The sequence below is a fragment of the Protopterus annectens genome, chromosome 8.part0, assembly GCF_019279795.1.
Source record: "Protopterus annectens isolate FY-2018-M chromosome 8.part0, PAN1.0, whole genome shotgun sequence".
NCBI lineage: Eukaryota > Metazoa > Chordata > Ceratodontiformes > Protopteridae > Protopterus > Protopterus annectens.
This window is the reverse complement of record NC_056741.1, coordinates 1,478,560,190-1,478,581,490: the sequence shown is the minus strand read 5'-3', so window position 1 is coordinate 1,478,581,490 and position 21,301 is coordinate 1,478,560,190. Positions and strand designations below refer to the sequence as shown.

The window sequence follows — 21,301 nt, the reverse complement described above, 5'->3', positions numbered from 1 at the left end:
TGGTGGAGAAACGGGAACCAAATCTGTCGAGGCCAGTAGGGGGCTATGAGGATAATAGTCCTTCCCAGCGATTTTGCTTTCTGTAAAAATCTGGGTATCAATGGAAAGGGTGGGAATGCATAAAGGAGGCACGGGGGCCAATCGTGTAAGAGTGCATCTCTCGGGGGATGACCGGGAGGTGGTATTAGGACAAAGTAGCTTCTGCATTTTGAATTGATGTGGCTGGCAAAGAGGTCGCAGCAAAGCTGGCCTCATTTGCGGAAAATCAACTCCACAACCTGTTGTTTGAGAGACCACTTGTGAGGGAGCAATATCGCCCTGATTAGCTTGTCCACTATCACGTTGGATTTCCCCGGGATGTGCGTTGCTAACAGAAAATGCTGGGATGACGCAGTCCATTGCCAGATCCTGAGGGCTTCTCGACAAAGGGGATAAAACTTGGTTCCACCTTGCTTGTTCAAGTACCAGACTACTGACATGTTGTCCGTCTGAATTGCAATAATTCCTACAGGGAGAGAGTCCTGAAAGTACTACAACGCCAGAAGTACCACTCTCAACTCTAAAACATTTATGTGCAGATGTGATTCTTGATCTGTCCATGTACCTTGGGCAGTCTTTCCCTGAAAATGACCCCCCCATCCTTAAGGGAAGCATCTGTGGTCACAGTGGCTACTGGGGGGGGGGGACAAAGGGTCTTCCGATTGTGACATGAAGAGACATCAACCACCACCGAAGGTCTCTCTTGCAAGAATCCGTGATGAGAATCATGTGGTGCATCGGTAGTTTCTGGTACGACCACTGAGCAAAGAGGAGCCATTGAAGAATTCGCATATGCATCCTTGCGAGTGGTATAGCCAGGATTCCTGCCATCATCAAACCTAGCACCTTCAAGACTTCTGCTGCTGTAGCTTTGTTCTTTGACACCAGTGAGCTGACGTGTTGGCGGAGAAGTGAGACTCTTTCGATAGGAAGACGTAGAGTGGTAGTTGAGGTATCTAACTCTGCTCCTATAAAAGCGGTATGCTGCGATGGAGATAAGGCAGACTTTTCGAAGTTGATTGTAATGCCTAATTGATGGCAGAGTGTCAGAGTGCATTGTGTTGCCTGAGTCAATTGATGCCTGGTGGTAGCGATGAGGAGCCAATCGTCTATGTATGGAAACACCTGGAATCCTAGAGGTCTCAGGTGAGCCGTGACCACTGCCATGCATTTGATGAACACTCTGGGGGCTGCAGTGAGACCAAAGGGCAGGGCTCAAAACTGGTAATGACTGGCTCCCAGCTGGAAATGCAGGTGATCTCTGGAGCATCTGTTCATCTTTATGTGATAGTACGCGTCCTTGAGATCTATGGAGCACATCCAATCACCTTTCCCTAGGAAGGGAAGAATGGACTGAAGCATGACCATTTGGAACTTCTCTTTCTTTACGAACTGGTTGAGTCTGCTGAGGTCGAAGATAGGTCTCCAGTCCCCTGTTTTCTTTGGTACCAAAAAGAAACTTGAGTAAGTTCGGAATCCAACATGGTCTGCTGGGACTGGTTGGATGACTCTTTTTTTTCTAGCAATCTGTGGACCTCTACGATTGCTTGTTCCCTGAGATTGGGTGGAACATCTGGGATTCTGTTTACAGGAATGGGAGGGGAAGAGAACGGTATGAAATATCCTCTGGAAATGATGTTTGTACCCATGTATCTGATGTTCTGTTTAGCCAGGCTTCTGGGTAGAAAAACAAGCAAACCCCGACTGCCTCCAGAGCCGAACAGTCAGGCCCCCTTTCAGAGGCATTGGTACGGTTGACCGTAGAACTGACCCCTGTCACCCTATTGCTGCAGACCCCCTCTGCCATGGGGGTGGCATCTTCCATTATAACCCCCTTCTCTGCCTCTAGAGTGGGTTTCTCCACGTGTGTCCTAAAAGGCTCCCTGTGCTTTTCGGAACCACATTTTCCCTCCCCTAGGGCCCTTGGGGTAGGGCTGAGTAAGGGTATAAAAATGGACTCCAACGGCAGATAAGGCCTTGCCTTCCTGCTCACACCTGGTTAAAGTTTCCTTTACTTTAGGCCCAAAGAGTGATGAGCCATCAAATGGGGTGTTGATAAAGGAAGACTTAAAGGGTTCCACAAAGGAACAGAGATGCGTCCAGGCTTGTCTATGAAGAGCAATGCCCAAACTAGTAGCTCTACTCGAACCATTAGCTGAATAGGATATGAGACGCATGGACGAGTTTACCACTGAGTTTAGGGTAGCAAGCTGGGCATTGACTTTGTTGGCCACCCCTGCAGCTACCGTGCCCTGGAGAGTATCTCCGAGCTGTTTCAGGAGATCGCTTTGTAGTCCTGTAAAATGGGTTAAGTAGTTCAGTGATTGCAGAGAAAAAGTCGCTGAACTAAACATGCATTTCCCATATCTATCAATGACCCTTGAATCTCTGTTATGAGGATGGATAGGTGTGGATGTCTCAGACACTTCCTTTTTGGTGGCTGCAGCTACCACCATGGCATCAACAGGCACTCTCTTTGTCAAAAATGGCTTGTTCACTGGGGCAGACATAAATTTATTGGGCTTGCGAGGAACAGGTTCCATGGCTTCCAGTGACTCCCACGCCTTACGAGAGATCAGTTCCATGAACTTATCATAAGACGGAGACACCCAAGAAGTGAAAGGTTGAGACCCAAAAGCCTTCAAGAGCATGGATTCGTCCTCAGTAGGGGTCTTGGACTGCAAATCGCCCCTCTGACAAAGTATCTCTAGTATCTCTGCAAAGGAGATATCCTCAGAGGGGTATTGAGGGGACCCTTCTGACTCATCCAAGTCCGTGTCAGATGTCAAAGACTCCTGTGGGGAGTCTAAGTGCCTCCTCTTGCACACTCTCTTCCTGGGCACCTCCTCAGTGGGGGGATCTGGAAAGGTCTCAGAAGAGCAGGAAATGCCCTGTGGGGGTACTTGAGGCTCAGGATCTCTACGCTTAGGGGGACCGGTAGACGAAGAAGCAGAAACAGGAGCTTGAGGGGAGAAGGAAGGCCAAACCAATGCTGACGTTGTCTTTGGAGACAAAACTCTCCTCATAGCATCGAAGGCATCATGGCTCCAACGAGAAGGAGTGGACGGACCCGAGAGTACCGTCCGATCCTCCTGCAACAAAACCATGGGCTCTGAGCCTGAGGTAGGAGCCAAGCTCGTCCGAGCCGAAGCCCCAAGGGGAAGAGTCGGCACCGACAAATCGGTTTGACTATCCTCCCCGGACCCGATGGGAGAGCGTCGGCTCCTAGAGTCCTCGTTCGGTGCCGAGGACATCCGAGTAGATGGAGTCAATAACACCGTTGCGGGTAACGGCTCCAAGGGTTCGACAATCATTGTTTCAGTTTCCTTCTGCTCCGAGAGTCCAGTATGGCTTGGAGGAGGAGTAGACAAATCTGGTTCCATGGTCTTCGGCACTGATGAACTGGTCGGGGCCGACAAGTTGCCAAATTCTGGTGCCTGTAAAAGCTTCTGCACTAGCCGATCCATGCCCAAATCTGAAAGGCTGACTAAGGACTTAGATGAATGCACCAAAGATGCTGACTGGAACAGAGGAGAAGAGGGAACTTCAGAGACTGGCTCCAATACTGAGAGCTGGCTCCAAATCAAAGGTACACTTGGTTCTGAGGTCTGTGGAACCGATGACCCTCCCTCTGAAGTTTTTGCCTTTTTTGCCACTTTGGGATCTGAAGATTTTGTGGATTTTGAGGATTTGGAGGACGTGCTAGTATCCTCATGGCTACTCAACATCTCAGAAAAGGAATGCTGTAGTAATCCCCTGTCTATTAGCTTCCTCCTTCTCTCCAAGAGGACTCTTGAAGAAAAGGAATGGCAGATGCTGCAAGTGTCTTGGAAGTATTTAGCCCCCAGACAGTAGACACATTGAATGTGTCTGTCAGTGACAGACAATTTCTGCCCACAATCTGGGCATTTCTTGAATCCCGATTTAGGAAGGGATTTTTCCTTGTCATCCGACACAGTAAAGGTAAAACAAACCAGTATACTGCAAAAAAACTAATACAGTAAAGTCCTTACTTTACTTGTAAAGACCCACAAAGCAACTAAGCCCAATCTGGGCACTATCTATAATAATTAACTATAGTTTACAAATGCAGGGCTAAAGAGGCCCACAGAGAAAAACTCTGACTATTAGAAAAAGGATTAATAAGTCTAAAGGGCTAAAGGCCCACACAAAACAACTAAGCCAACAGGGCACTTACTATCTAAAACTATAGATTCTATTATCAAATCTGCAAACACTAACACACAACTATCTTATGAAAAACTCTAAAACAAAAAGAAAGTTTTTTTTTATCAAAACTTGCTGTTTTTTATCACAAATGGTCCGAGCTAGCTGGATCACCAAGATCTCTCTTGCCACGGCAAACTAGATCTGAGGTAATTCCAGCAGTGCATTATGTGATAAGGGGCTTGGTCTCGAGCTACTGGCAAATCTTGAGCTTTACTATCAGCCGTGTCGGAGCCGAGAATAAACGGCGAGATTTAACAACTTCACATCATATATTTACATATTCAAGAGAATTCAATTATCATAAAGCAATAGCAAAAATAAAAGGACCAAAAACATATAAAACACTACTTGATCTCGTTAATACACTTGGTAAAACTAAGTAACCATCCTTTATGTAACTTAAAAAAAAAAGAAAGAAAACTAGTTTGTTCATTAATTCATTCCTTCATTTATTCATTTTTTGATAATCACCTTGTCCTATTCATGGCCTTGAGGAGGACATAGCCTATTCTGACAAAAAGTGGGCGCAAGGCAGAGGACAGAATTCAGACAAATTTGTCCAAAATAGAAAACATATCTGTATAGTTTGCAGAAGCACACAAGGTATTGGTAAATCAAAGTCAAGGGCTATGCAGGTAAATTGGATTCAGTATGCACCGCATTCCAACCAGATTGAAAAAAATATATATGATGATCCAGAAAGATCAGCGATCCAGACTGCTCTAGCACTGAAAAGATGAAGGCTGCAGTAATGTCCACAGTGGCAAATTGTGCCTTACCTAGCATGGGTTACTGAGGACCACATGTTACATGCGACAGCCATATATAGTCCTCCAGGAGTGCATGGCTCACTTGTTCCCTTGGACAGTAAGGTATGTACTGCTTTAACTATTTTGGCTACAGGGATTTTCTGGAATCCAGCACAGTGTACTAGAAATGTCTTGGTGCCTGCCCCCAACCTGTAGCAATCCTTGCTGCACTTGTATCTCATGCATTTTTTTGCAGGTACGGTAACCATATCACTGACCCTATGGTGGCACTGAAGGACATTCCTGCCATGCCACTGAATGTGCAGCCCTTCTGTAACAAGACTTGCCTCAGCTGGTGGCATACTCATTGTCCATTAAAATTACTTCAAGGTCCAGCAAGACTTACAGAACGACTGCATTTTCTCCAGCAATAACATTTTCCTGCTGTTGACTTTTGCTTGACACTTTTACAATATGGGATAAGGACCACCTAAATACTTTATACAAAACAGTGCAATATATGACAGAAAGCAAGCCTATTAGGTTCTCACATTCTAAAGATTAACAACTATAGTATTTTAGTTGTTAGAATAACTGAACTACATACAGTTGCATTTGGGACTGATTTCTGTAGTAACATGTCTGACAGGACAGACATTGCAACTTAGCTTGGTAAATCAGTGGCCTAGCACTGCAATGGAAATATCATTTAGAACGTTCTGTATGCCTTGTTTCATTTTTGCAAATAAGAAATAGTTTGAGCAAGTTTTAACATCTGAAATTTGTTTCTGACCTGTTTTGCGAATTATGTGGGCAGAAGGGATGATTCACTGCTGTATATTCCTCCAATGCCAACCAGGGGCTTCCCAGACTCAAACACATGAAATTGGAGCTCTTTCTGGCAACAAGTCATTTTGGCCATGCTTCCTTTAGCACTATGCCCTTTTAGATATTCTGCTTCTAACACCATGTCCTTTAGACGTGTCACTTCTGACACTATGTTGCTTGTTCCTCTCTAACATAGATGACAAGCAGGCAGGCCATTTCATTTAGATCTTTTACTACATAGAAACACATCAGGATAGATAGCAACATCATCAAATATAAACAAACTGATTAACAGACAGCCCTTACAGACATACATGCTTATATGTCAACAGCTAACTACAAAACTGCAGTCAGGCTCATACTTGCTCAGAAATTATACACTTGTGCAAGCCCTTGGATGGCTTTTTAAAGAAACATAAACACACATTGATCTATGGTAAGGATAGGAGTGGCATATAATATGGTGGGGAGTAGAAAAGAAGTGGCTATATTTTGTTTACCAGAGTCAGGAAGGTGGTGCTTTACTCCATAGACGCAACCTAGCTTTTGCTGATCCTTCCTTGTGGCTTGTTGAAGGCAGAGATCAAACTTCAGATGGTTGTCTATAATCACACCGACTAGTTTGGTGTGGGATACCAGTTCTACATTGGTCTTCTTGGATAACAATATATTAAAGCCATTTTATAGGTGGAGAGAGAGAGAGAGTTGGAAGAAAACAGTAGTAGCTTAGTTTTTAAGAATTCAGGAGTAGTTGTGAGTTGTCGAGCCAAGCTTCTATAAAGGATAAGGATTTCTGGGAGAGTGCTTAGAACATACATAATGTCCTAGAAGCACATATTAGAATGGATTTATCAGTGTATTGCACTATACTGGCCTTTCTGGCTTTTGTGTTTGGGTAGTTGACAAATACGTTAAACAGTAGTGTGACTCTGATTGATACAGGAAGGAAAGAGGAGAAATCACCTTGTCATTTTACTGCTTGGGACCTATTAATGAGGTAACTAGGAAACAATTTAATTGAGGAGGCTGATAGCCCATAGGAAGAGTTTCTAGTTAGGAGAATTTGATGGCTGAGTTTGTCAAATGCCTTGGATAGATCCAGAAATAGGGCTGAAGTTGGAATTTCTATTGTGATTTATTTTATATGTGAACCTTAAAAGGGCAGTGGTTCTACTGTGATTGGGGGCAAAAGCCATGGTATAAAGTATAGAGGAGGTTATGAGAAGTAATATATGTAATATGATGAGAGGGTGAGAAAATGGTGATTGGGCCACAGTTTTTGAGCTTGGCTGATGAGTTGCCTTTTCTGAAGGGGTATTATACTGGATTTTTCCGTAAGTTGGGGGCATATTTTATGTGGTAGTCAAAAGGAAGTTTATTATGTGGGAATCTACCAAGGTCTCTTCTAACAATATTTATTTTGACAGGGGTTCTTGTTTGTGAAATATAACAATACTGCATTTCTTTGAACCACACTTAGGATGATATGGAAAGCATATAGTAAATTAATAACAGCTATGAGTCCACAGGCATCAGCAAATATAGTCAGCCATAGACTCTTGACATCAGCAAAGAACATGCTGAAGAGGACTCACCCATAACAAAATGCTGTGGGAATCCACTGATGACCTGCCTTTTCAGGGAGAGCGTATCACTAATCCTGATTGTTTGGGTACTATCAGAGTGACAGTTTGCTATCTAATGAGCTCTATAAAGACTGAAATGTATTTTATTTATATTTATGTATTCCCTTTCTTTGCTGAGAGGGTCCAACTTAGCAAAAGCCCATTTTCAGTGAAGGCCGAAGGAGTTACAAAGTTACAGACAAAATGAACAATACAGTTTTATTAACATATATACAATAAGTACAATACTTTTATTGAAAGAGACATGAGTGGTAATGAGGGGGATGCATTGATGTGTTTAGAATAAGAGTTAGGGGGCAATTAGACGATAAGATGGAGATTGCGAACAGACATGTTGGATTAGATTAGCAAAAGATGAGTACTGTTAAGACATATGTTGGATAAGATTAGTGAAAACATGAGATGGAGAAGTAACGTTGAGTAGAGAAGAAAAAGGTGAGTACAGGGTACTAATGTTTGAGTAAGACCAAAGGACATGGTAGAGTGTGGCATGTAGTAACGCATTAGTTTATCTACAAGGACAAATCCAGTTAGAGGCTAGGAGAGCCTTTAATTTATGGAACAATGTAATGCAGTTAGATTTGTTTCTATTTTAAATGGGTCATTTTCTTAACTGGGATATTGTCAAAAGCCTTGGTTAAATCCATATTGGCAGAATGTCCTGATTTGTCAGCATTCAGTGCTTCAGTGACTTCTGCAAAGTAATTCACCAGATTCAATAGGCAAGACCAACATTTTACAAAGCCATATTGGTTAGGGTTGAAGGCTTGTAAGTTGCCAATATCACTGCTTTTGAGGTCCATAATAATCCATTCTGTTATTTTACAAATGATGCTGGTAAAACTAATTGGTCTATATTTCCTTGGATTGGTAGCCGGGCACCCTTGTAGAGGTGTGCCACAGCAGTTTCCTTCCAGGCCTCAGGCACATATCCAATGGAAAAACCATGGCAGAATAAGTCTAAGTGGGAGTCTCTGAAGCAGTACTTTAGGCTAACAAAGAGACAACATGGTTACCTGGACCTATGGAGTTAGTAGTTTGGTTTTGGAAAAGGCTACTAAGACTTGTTCTGGGGCACTTATAGCAGTGGTACAGATTGAATGGAGTGAGGAGAGGAATAGGAAGGGGACTGGGGGAGAAGATTGAACTAAGTTTATCTGCAAATATGTTGGCAATGTTTTCCAGGCTGGAGTAGATGGTACCAAACAACTCAATCTGCAGACAATGAAAATCTAGACAAAGGATGGTGAAAGGTAGGTACAGTCGGCCAATAATCTCAACAGATAACTTCCATATTGCATAAATACTTCTATTTCCAGTAGAATTGTGGGATACCACTACTAAGAAGCACATGTTTAAAAACCCAAGTGACAAAATGAAGCAAAATATCAGCATATTTACTAAGAGACAGGTAATGCGACAATACTGCTCAGGTTTGGTCTCCTTTGTCAAAACACTGGTACCCAACAAGCTGAAGTAGAAAAGATGCACACATATTTGATTCAGTAACCAGTTTATCAAAAGAAACATGATTTCAAGAGCATACAGGTAATGTGCACTGATGGCATGGCTATGGGTTCTCAACATCCACACCTATCCTAGGACTCCACACCAACCACTTACTGAGCTGAATCTTTGACACAGCCTCCCAAGCCCCTTTCTCACCCACTCTGTCTGTGAAGTTAGAAGTCTTCTAGTGCCTCTTACCCATGGTAACTGCCCTTCAAACAAATTAATACAAATACTCCATACACACTCACACACACCCACAGCCCAAACTCCCAAAAGAAGGCTGGTAGAATTCTCCAATTCCCCACAATTTTCATCCTGGTAAGAGCATGGGTGCAAGAAACACAGACCTCTGGTCAGCACTGGTGATGTTGTAAGCTTGTGTCTAATGGAAAAAGAACATTAAGAATTTTTTCACAAACACCAGTTACACTCACACAAACTGTATTCAAACAAGTGATGTTTTCAAAAATGCAATAGATCCTAGTGCTATCCTAGGCTTTTTAAAATGTTTACATTTTTTCTGAAGCAAGTAAAAACAGACCTTTGTATTACAGCAACTATATTAGAAAACAAAAACGTAAAGTAATACATCTGAAATACAAGCACTGGTGTTATTTAAAGTTGATAAGGTGAAAGGCATATAACATGAGCAACAATTAAGTGTATAAAGAATAATGCTTATAACAAATAAATTTACAAATTCAAGAAGTGTGACATTGATGTGTTTTTATTTATTAATATAGACTGACCGGATGAACTGCATGGGATATAATATTCCAAAGAGGCAATACACTGCTATGTCTCACTGAAAACTCACAGTAAGCAATTGTACTGACTGAGAAGCATAGTTCAAAGGTGTTGTCATTTCAATGAATTCATCTTATCAGTTACATTCCTACATCATCTTAAGACATGCAGTCTTACATATCATATCAAGCAGTGCAAACCGTTTTTTTTTTTTTTTTTGCGATGCATCCTGTTTTTGCATGATACAATTTTGATGTGGACTGTCTGGCTAAAATGCCTGCTTGGAAACAACTTGGGTGTCTTTTTTTAATCTCAACCAATGTGGGATACATCAAACAAGAAAATACAGCAAGCAACTTTGAATGTCAGTGCAGTAATATTCCATAGTCGGTCTGTTCTCCTGGTCAGAGTAAGTTTTTACTTATCTTAGCCAATATGTGACTGAGTCACTGCCTCTTTCAGCCCTTCTTCAGTAAGTTCAGTTCCTCCACTTGATTTCTCTCCTCAGAATTCATCTGACCCCTTACCACTGAACCACTGCTATTCATGTTCTTGTTCCGCTCTTTTCACAAAAGGTTGCAACTGTAAATCTGCTAACATCATTATTATATTGATATCAGTGATGCCCTGGATGCAGATTAATGACATTACGTTGATGAAGGTGTGATGTATGAGGTAGTGCCATCTGTGTCAGGGAGAGGAGGGCAGTACACATGTACATATGCCAACATAGCTAGCTGGAGTTTTGTAAAGAATTTTGTTATTTGACTGTTTGTACTGATGTTTGAGTTAAAAATATATTTGCAAAGTTACTTGTATTAAAATGCATCAACAGTAGGTCTTGCTGGACAGAAAGAATATATGCATGTATATTAGGTTGTATTGTTGTAACTAATCAAATGCGTATGTTTATCAGAGAACCCTGGAAGGTTAGAAAGTTTGAAATTGTGTTATAGCTTTCAGATGCTGCCACAGATCTTAGCAAAGGTTGTGTATGTATATTGTACTAGAGTCAGGTGACCAGAGATAATGTCATCCTCTAACCAGCATCTGGTTTCTTTGGAACTCTCACAGCAGCACTTTTGGAACCAGACAGGAAAGATTTCTGACAGGATAAATATCTCACACATCCACATAGTCAAAGAAAGACATCATCTGGCTTTTGCTGTGGTAACACACACCGCACACATGAGCAGGGAACAGTAATTATTTTCTTTAGTCAGTCAGGGACATTAAGTGAGAAGAGTTTAGTACTGTTTTCTGCATCTGTGAGAAACTATTCAACTGTATTTATTTTTTATATCTCTGTGGCTGAAACTCTGTTGTTTACTGTATTCAGTATTCTCCTGTTTTGTTTTATTATTTATCAATAAATATTTTAATACCTTTAATTGCAACATCTCAAGATCTCTTATGCTTATTTTAGTGACACTGTGGCCACTCTTAAAAGCCTTGCTGCTTTGGTCACACCCTAACATTTATATTAGTATTAATTTTACACAGTATAATTGGGTACCCTTTGTAAGAGTCTCAGGGTAGCTGACTGCTATCAGCATGACTACCTCATAGTCTGGGCAGAAAGAGGCACAGCTAGCAAATCTGTGCCAGCTTTTCCAAGGTGTGCATGAAACTGAAATATCCAAGTGTGTGTCAGCTACTGAGAACAGGGACACAGAACTCCAAAGTGGTCAGTGTGGAGTTTTGTGTGGCCTGGAGAGAGAAAGTGAGTCTAGCCCCAAGTCTGCAGCATGCTACCTGTGCGCTCTTAAGGAAAATTATGCTTGGTGCAGGGAGCTGTATCTGAAAATACAGTGTGAACCCATCCTTGTTTTTAGTGACAGTTGCTTACCTGAGTCAGTGGTGAGGATTGAGTATTGTTGATTGCTGGCCTAAAGTAGGGACCCGTCATGGAAGGGAACAGTCTGAAAACAAATCATGATTTAATAGACCCACACAACATTTTGTGGCACCCTGCTATTTTAAGAAGAAATTTTGTATTTCTGGCAAATATCAGACAGTTAGGAAGAATGGGTGGTACCACTGGAGATCAACTTGGTATAGCATTGAGTACTGTTTTAATACTCCTGACATAGCTGAAAAAGGCTTTCCGTTATCTTTGGTTGAGATGCCAATACTTAATTCATGTTTGGCTTTGCAGAGCTATGTCATTACCTAATTTATAATGCATGAAATTCTCCCACAAGTTGTTGCTAGTGCTATTCTCAAGTCAGTTTTCCATTCTTCCATTTGTCATCCAATACCCACTTTATCCAGTGCTGGGCCGCAGTGGACTAGAAGCCTATTCTGGCCCTCAGTAAAAGAAAAGACACTGAAGCAAATTCTTCATAGGATTCCAGTCCATTGCAGGGCACATAGACAACACACACACACACACACACACACACACACACACACACACACACACACACACACACACACACACATAGACACTGTACATGCAGATATATTTAGCGCTCACTCTCTCTCTCTCTTTCCCTCCCCCCCTCTCTCATGCACACATACACACACACACACCTTCATGCAGGTTGTACGTTTGGCAGGACCCCTACAGTACATCAGCAATAATTGTTGTGTAGAGCTAGAAGCTGTATGAACAAACTGTTGAATGTTGCAGTTCACCCAGGAAGAAATCTATGCAGACATGCACATCATATACATGTGATCAGTTTGTATGGTTGTTAGTATACCTCCAGTACATCAGCAGTAAGTGTATAATTTTTTGCTAGTAGCAGTGTGCACAATGTGTTGAATGTTGTAGCCTTCCCAGGCAATATGCTTTGCTGTATGAGCCATGAATGCCCAGGAAGGGTTTAAGTATAAAAGTAATCTTATGCAGGGTACAACCTAGGATGAAAAGAAAATGTGTATACACTTAGTATTAAACAGCATGGTAAAGAGCATGCAGAGTTGAGTCATAATACTTAAGTAAGGGCAACAAGCAGACTACGTAAAAGCCAAGTTATTTGGTGAAATTTCCCTCTCTGGGGTCGCTATAGCATTTGCATTCATTTACAGTGGCAAAGTACTTTAGTGGCTTGGTGCTGAATGAAGGAACTCTGATGTTTTTCAGTTCAGTGAAAGTGAGTTCCAATGAGTAAGACAAATGTCAATGGAAAGCCCTTTCGCATTACAATTGAAAATGGAGCAACTTACATGCTAATAAGGAGGCTACTTATGTATGAGGTTAATGTAATGAAAATGTTATGCCCCCTGTGAAATAAAATTAAAAAACAAAGTATCCTACATATTTGTCTTCAAACAATTGGAACAACATACAACAGCATTGCTTTTCTAGTCTGGTTCCACTTAAAATGTTAAGGTATAAAAAAAAAACTTACTTTTATCGGACCTCACTGTTTCTTCACAGGCCTGCTGGCTTTTCTGAGTGCAGATGGCCAGTGTCCTCACAGCATAACGTGTCGTTGATGGCCCACCCACCTGCAAATGTGTAATATTATGAAAGAAAGCTGTTAAAAATACATTCTAATATAGTTCTAGGAATCGGTATAAAGACAGCAATATGCCAAGCTACAGTCTTTGTGCCATGCTTGGAAGGTTTATTGAACGTGCATCTTTAATGGAATGCTGAATTATTAATGGTGGCTAACGAAATCTAGATGATATGCTGTTAATCATGTCATTTTTTAGAAAGAGTTTAATTAAATTAGAAGCTGCCAAGATAAACAGAAAATAAAATCTTTAGCATAGTTAAAATTTCTAAATCAGATTTTAATCTTCTACCAAAAGCCACAGTGATGAATGTGAAGATATAAAGAAGTTTTTTTACAATGTTGTAAATGCAAGAAACAGTCTTTCACAAAAGCTGTAGGCTAAAGCCTAGTGCTGCAATTGAATTCATAAATGTGAAAAAAGGCTTAAAGCAAGATGGATGCACTCTGTTGGATAATGAGGCTGAAAGTGCAACAGGAAACGACCCTTCACCCATTAAGCAAGAAAATCGCCAAAGTTTGAAAATCAAGTAATTGTCATTTGCTGATAACTGATATACTCATATATATATATATATATATATATATATATATATATATATATATAATATGACACCAATATGAATTTCCTAGCATACAAATACATAAATATATAAATATGCCAACACTGGAAATTACTGAGCCTAATGAATCTGTTTAGATATTCTTGTTTGCATCCTATGCAGTGTCCTCTCCAATACCATTTTTTACATATCATTTCAAACCCCTTCCTGTTTTACAGTCTAACATTTCTTTATGCTCATACTTAGTTTACTCTATTTACCAGCGATGCCTTCTCCTGTTTCTTTTTTTCTATCCTTCCAAATCCTGTACCTCACACCTTGCTTTCACCCCATGGTGAGGCTGAGTTATGCCCCTTCCCTTTCCTGATAATCTAGGTTCTCTAAATTCCTCACTATTGTTGCAGCATGCCTTTACATCCCTTTCACTAGACTAATCTGTTTTAATATGTATGGTCTCAAAAACTACATGCAGCACTCTAGGTGGGGTCTTGTTAATATTTATAAAAGAAATGATAACTTTTTCCTCCCTAAAGTCCACTCATCTTGTTGCCATTACCTCTGTACACTGTTGGCGTGAGGGATTAATAACAGTCCTTGGGTCATGATTCTCCTCTATACTCTCCAAAGTTCAAATGCTGTCATGTACTTACCACTAAGCAATGTAGAAAGAAAGAAAATACACATAGAATAGAAAAGTAATCCATTGCAAAAAGCAAGTAAAATTATACATGCAGTTAAAGCAATTAATCCATAAGATACAAAATTATGTAGTAAATTTGCAAGTACTTGGAAAAAAAAAATTCAGGGCTATTTTTGAAATAATGTAATACAGGGGACTATAAGATACCATGATAGCAGAGTCTAAAGATGAGGAGCAAGAAAGGCAAAATAGCAAGTACCTGAAGACTTGAGACCCACCCTTGGTCACTGATGGATTATAATAATAGAGGTGATTCAGAAAACCAGCCAGGGCTCACAACCCTGGAGATGGGGACCATGGCCAGTAAGAAATCTCATTTCATTTTAAAATGTTTTATTATGTTCAACACTGTTAACTCATTTTAGTTAGCCTGCATGCTGAGCATAATGATCACTTATAAACCATGTATTTAACTGTATTTTAATAAAAAAAGCATTAAAGACATACTATCCGTATTTACACTGGATATAAAAAGTATACACACCCCTGTTAAAATGCCAGGTTTTTGTGATATTAAAAAATGAGACCACAATAAATCATTTCAAAATTTTTCCCACCTTTAATGTGACCTATAACATGTACAATTCAATTGAAAAAAAAATCTGTTAGGGGAAAAATATAAAAAATAAAAAACACAATACACTGGTTGTATAAGTGTGCACACCCTTAAACTAATACTTTGTTGTGTGTGAACACCCTTAAACTAATACTTTGTTGAAGCACCTTTTGATTTAATTACAGCATTCAGTCTTCTGGGATTTTTTTTAGTTACTACAAAAATAGATCTTTTAGACAAGGATCTTTGGTTTCTTATCCTGGATATTCTTGACTTTATTTCATGTATACCACATTATACAGAATTAACTATGTTCAGTAATGATTTTTTAGAAAGTAGGGGACTTGAATTATTGGTTGATTGATGAGAAAAAGTTTTAAAAATAATTTTAATTTTTTTTGAAGGTGAATTTTACTAACAGGTCAAAGGGGTACCTACAGGCACTGCTCTAATTTATGCAAACATGGTGATGTAGAAATGGAAGTCAGTCTTCATTTATGGTACTAACTTTACCTTCTATTAGATGTGTTATGTTACATACCTTGATACTGTACGTATTTTTGGAAGGATGAGTACAAAAGGGTTGAATTTATAAATTATTTTAATAATACAACACATTTCTTAAAGTTCACCTATAATTTTACACCAAATGAAATTATTTTTTAGATACCGTGTTGTTTAATGATAAAGTGAGTTTTGTTTACAAAATTTATAGGAAGCAACCTTTTTTAAATTAATTTTACACTGCAATAGCTGACATCTTTTTTTACAAATTAATAATTTAATAAAAGGTAAATTTGTTAGACTGGCTCACATCACTTCTGATGATAAGTACAACCAAGAAAGGAAAAAGTTAACAGTTCTGCTTATAAAAAGGGGATATCCCCAAGATTTCATTAATAATTTGAGAGAGGAAGTTACAGAGAGTCAACATGATAGCTTTGTGCCCCTATTAGGAAAAGGTATTTTGCCCACCTCTAAAAATGCGAGATACAATAAACAGAACAGTTTGAAATTAAAAAAAGTGCTATGGTGTTGAAATTTCAAAAAAGATGCACCACTGGATAAAAACATCATGAAGAAAAACTGGATTATTTTTAAATCTGCTCTGAATGTGACTGAAACAGTCCGTAAATAAGCAGGGTAAAAATCTTAAAAATAATTTTAAAAAGTTTGGAAAAATTTAATCTATTGAAGTTAATTTTAAGAAAGTAGCTACTGGCTTTTGTAAACAACATAAACATGTTTTTGAGGATGACATCCTGCCAACTAAATAAATTGATAAATATTTAGATCTTATATATTCAGTGATTTAAGTACCAGTGGAATTATTTATGTAGCTTTTTGCCAATTATGTTATCCTGTTTGTTTTCAATTTGCTGTGTTAGAGAAGGTTGAAAAAGATCCCAATGGTAGGCCATGGGAAACGATGGTAGAGTTTAGGGAATTACTTTGTCAGCTTTGATTGAATGTCACTGGTTTGCCTGGTTTAAATGACCATATTTCTATCAGTCACTGTTGACATTATGATCAGCTAAATTATAATAATTTGTATTGATCTATTCTTTACAACTAATTTTGAATAAGTTACTTAATATTCTGTCCAGCTTTTAATCACTTAATACAATTAAAAACTGATGGGCTCTTTCAGAATTATCATCCATAAATATATGTATTTGATTTATCTAGCTTAATATATCTGATATACTCAATGTGTGATATATTTATAGTTTATACTATGCCGTCTTACTATATTGTTTTGGTTTGGGTAGTTGTCAGTAACAGTACATGAATTTTCTTAGTTATTTACTCAAGCTGAATTATAATTAATTTTCATAAGGTTTTAAATGAAAGTATGAATAAATGTATTTAAAAAGTTATTTAAAAGATACTTAAAATGCATTTAGGTTTTCATTATAACCATAACTTGGTTTAAATCTTACCTAGAAAACCGACAGCAGGCGGTACTCTGGAAAAATTCACTATCTGACCATATTCCTATCTCTCTAGGAGTGTCGCAAGGCTCCATCTTAGGTCCACTTCTTTTTCTCCATCTTTATCAACGACCTGCAATTAGCTATTCCAAATACTATCTGTATTCAATATGCAGACGATTCTACTATAATCTGTATTTCTACTTATTTTATTTTTTATTTTTATTTATTTTACATTTGTTGACCGGGCTAGTCCAGCTGGATATATGTCCATTTTCAGTGGAGGCTCAGGGAGAAAAGCTCCATTGGTTAAAACAAGATTAGAGAATACAAATACATAACAAATAAAAAGCATTAAGCATACAAGATATGAAGATTTTAGTAAAAGTAATACACATGTAGGAGTAAAAAATCCATAACAAGATCATAAATTCTCTTGAAGAGTTTTTTTTTTTTTTATATATAATTATTATATATGAGATTAGTTATATCTACAAAGATATGATGTCAAATTAAGTCAGTCAGGATACTGTAGTAGAGAAGGAGGTATTGAGGTAGAGGAAAGGAAGAAGGAAGGTTAGTCAGGGATGGTACAGGAGCAAAGCCAGTGTTTATTGAGATGAATTTCAAGTTGTTTTTTAAAGAGTGGAAGTGTCGGCAAAGAGGAGATATTTGATGGAAGGTTGTTCCATATTTTGCCAACTGAGTTGGAAAAAAGGCTATAACCTGCAGAATTAATGGGTTTGGTAGTATTAACTAGCAGTTTGTCTGAAGAACAAAGTTGTTTTAGGTTGTTGTAGGGAGTCAAGAGATTACTGAGTATAGGTGTTTTAGATGGCTGATATAGTATTTTGTGAGCTATTAAGAACTGTTGATAGCTGAGTTTGTTTGGAAGTTCAAGCCAGCCTAGTTCCTTTAAGTTTAGACAGTGATGAGTTCTAAACTGGGATCCTGTAGCAAATCTAGCAATATTATGGTAAGATGTAGCTAGTTTCTTAAGGTTACATTTAGAGAGGTTAGTGAAAATAGGGGAAGCATATAGAAGGGTAGAGATAAGGTGAGATTGTGCTAAGGTGGTCCGGGTTTCAGGTGTAAGGAAGGGTTTGATTCTGTACAGGGATCCAATCTTTTTATTAATTACTTTTATTGTGTTGTTGATGTGACAATCACAGTTAAGATTATTGTCAATAGTAACACCTAGCAATTTTGTTGAGGAATCAGGGTGAATTTGAGTATTATCAGAAGAAGTAATAGTAAAGTTTAGAGAAATATATTTACGGGTAGGTGAAAATAGTAACAATTTAGTTTTCTTAGGGTTAAGGAGTAGACAGCAGTCAGAGAACCACTGTTCAACATTGGAATATGCTTTTTGAGTAAGAGAATGAAATTCAGTTTGAGAGGAAGCAGTACAAATTATTGTGGAATCATCTGCATATTGTATGCAGGTACTGTTAGGGATAGCTGATTGGAGGTCATTAATAAATATAGAAAATAGAAGTGGGCCTAGGACAGACCCTTGAGGAACTCCTAATGAGTTAGGAAGGAGAGAAGATAGTGAATTTTTCCAGAGTACTGCCTGATGACGGTTTTCTAGATAAGAAGTAAACCAAGTTAAGGAGGAGGGATCTAGTGCAAGAGATTTTAGTATGTGCAGAAGGAGTTTATGATTGACCATGTCAAAGGCTTTTGATAGGTCTAAGAATAGAGAAGAAGTAAGTTTATTATTGTTGCGGTTATAGTTGATGGTGTTGGTAAAGGAGAGTAATGCTGTGGTAGTACTGTGGGAAGGTCTAAATCCATGTTGAGTATTAGCAATTAGTTTATTATGGAGGAGGTGGTTGAGTAATTGTTTATGGATACATTTTTCCATAATTTTGGCGATGGGACGAAAGTTAGAGAAGTCAGTAGACTTGCCTCCTTTGTGTAAGGGAATGATGTAGAATATCTTCCAGATAGAAGGGAAAATACCTTCCTTTATAGATCTATTTATTAGAATAGAAACTGGGTAAGCAGTTGCTTTAGCTCCTATTTGTAGGAATTCTGCAGGAAGCTTGTCTGCAAATGGGGAGGTAGGTTTAAGTTTTTGGATTAGATATTGAATATAGGAGGTAGATACAGGTTGTAGGTAAAGGGGAGGAAAAGTGGTTTTTAAAGTAGGTGAGAGTAGTTTAGAAATGTCAAGAGATAGGTGGCTTGCTAGAGTTTGTATGGTATTGGTGAAGAAAGAATTCTCAAACGGAACTCCAGTCTCTTACCCAAAAAGCCTTTAACACTGTAGAACTTTTAGTTATGTACTTACCATAACTTCGGATGTATGGGATCCATCTCGCCTACATTCACAACAGATGGGTTCGGAGCCGATCCATCGGCTCCGACTCGGCAACTAATACACTAGCACAAAGTCTCTCATTGGCTGGGCTACTCCCTATCCCAGGATGCACTACACCTGCTTCCCCAGATCTTGTTTGTTCGCTTTCATACATCCATGCAAACACAGAAAAATTAGTAGTCACTATAACCAACTAAAGTTCTTCAAGAAAGATCTCCAAGAAAAAAGAGACTACAGCTCCTCTAAATCCGAATGGAAGGGGGAAGGAGGGTGGGTACTTATGAATGTAGGCGAGATGGATCCCATACATCTGAAGTTATGGTAAGTACATAACTAAAAGATGTAATGGGATCCTATCTCGCCTACATTCACAACAGATGGGACAGCGTCCCTAGCACCTACATCCCGGGTGGCTCATTGGAACACACTCCTGAGAACTGTGGAACCAAAGGAAGCTCTGCCTCGAGAAACCACATCCAATTTGTAATGAGAAATGAAAGTGTGCGGAGAAGTCCAGGTTGCCGCAGCACAAATATCATCTATTGATAACTTGGAGTGAAAAGCTACGGAAGTAGCCATTGCCCTGGTAGAATGAGCCTTGACTGGAAAGGGAAGGTCTTTGTCAGCCTGTGAATAAATAAAAATGATACAATCTTTAATCCATTTGGATATGGAGGTTTTTGTTACTGGTTGACACAATTTGTTCACTGCAAAGGAAACAAACAATTGATTTGATTTCCGCGTTTGAGCGGTTCTATTCAAATAAAAACGCAGTTGTCTATGTACGTCCAATTGATGCAAAGTATATTCTGCGTTATTAGAGAATTCTGGGAAAAGACAGGGAGTTCTATAGTTTGTTGCATACAGAAAGAGGAGGCCACTTTTGGTATAAATGCAGGGTTTAATTTCAATGAAACTCTATGCTTGTGAAAAATCAAATAGGGAGGATCAGAACAAAGAGCTTGAAGTTCTGAAACTCGCCTAGCAGATGTTATGGCTACTAAAAAGGCCGTTTTCCAAGACAGAAATTTTAAATCACAAGTAGCAGCTGGTTCGAAAGGACGGGCAGTTAGGGCAGCAAGAACCATATTCAAATCCCAAGGGGGACAGGATGAGATAAAGGAGGCCTAAGGAGCCAAGCCCCTTTAAGGAAAGCCTTACAAAGTTTGTGAGACATCAATGAAGGTTCAAATGAAGCATGAAAATTAGAGATCGCCGCTAACTGAACCTTAATGGTAGAAACTGAAGAGCCCGACTGAAAAGGGAGGCCAGAAAATTCAGAACCTCCGATACTGGTGCAGTGAGGATCTATACCCGTTCTTGAGCCCAGAAGGCAAACCTTTTCCATTTACTGGAATAAAGTTTGATGGTGGAAGGTTTATGAGAAGAAGACAGTATGTGGACCACGTCCGGCGAAAGAGCATTGTCTCGGACTAAGGATGGAAGTGGAGTAACCATGCTGCCAACTTCAGGGACCTGAGAGACGGATGAAGCCGTCCTGACTGATGAGTCAACAGGTCTGGCACCGGATCCAGAAACCATGGACCTTCTATCGCATGCCTCTGTAGGAAAGGAAACCAAACTTGACGAGGCCAGTGCGGGGCAATCAAAATCATCTCGCTCTCCATGTAAATGGCCTTCTGTATCACCCTCGGTAGGAGGGGTTCACGGAGGGAAGGCGTAGAGAAGACCGGGGGGCCAAATGTGAGTCAGAGCGTCCCTGGGAATCTGTCCCTGAGAAGGAAACAGTGTGAAGAACTCTCTGCATTTCGCATTGTGAGGGCTGGCAAACAGGTCGCAGCAAGGAAGACCCCATCTGTCGAAGATTTTCGCAGCTATACCCTGGTTGAGGGACCACTCGTGGGGTAAAAGAATGGTCCTGCTTAATCTGTCCGCAATCACATTGGACTTCCCCGGTATGTGCGCTGCCATTAGAAAGCGGTTGGTAGCTACCGCCCAGTGCCAAAGTCTCATGGCTTCTCTGCATAGTGGGTAAGA

General features: G+C 39.6%; 1 protein-coding gene across 1 annotated transcript in view; it reads right to left on the bottom strand.

Moving 5' to 3' along the window:
- Positions 1-21,301, bottom strand: part of TTC12 (tetratricopeptide repeat domain 12) — a 1,640,087-nt gene that overhangs the window by 65,824 nt on the left and 1,552,962 nt on the right. Inside the window, exon 19 of the mRNA XM_044081062.1 lies at positions 13,111-13,210. Within this exon, the coding sequence (XP_043936997.1) occupies positions 13,111-13,210 (100 nt within the window). The remainder of the gene's footprint in view (positions 1-13,110; positions 13,211-21,301) is intronic.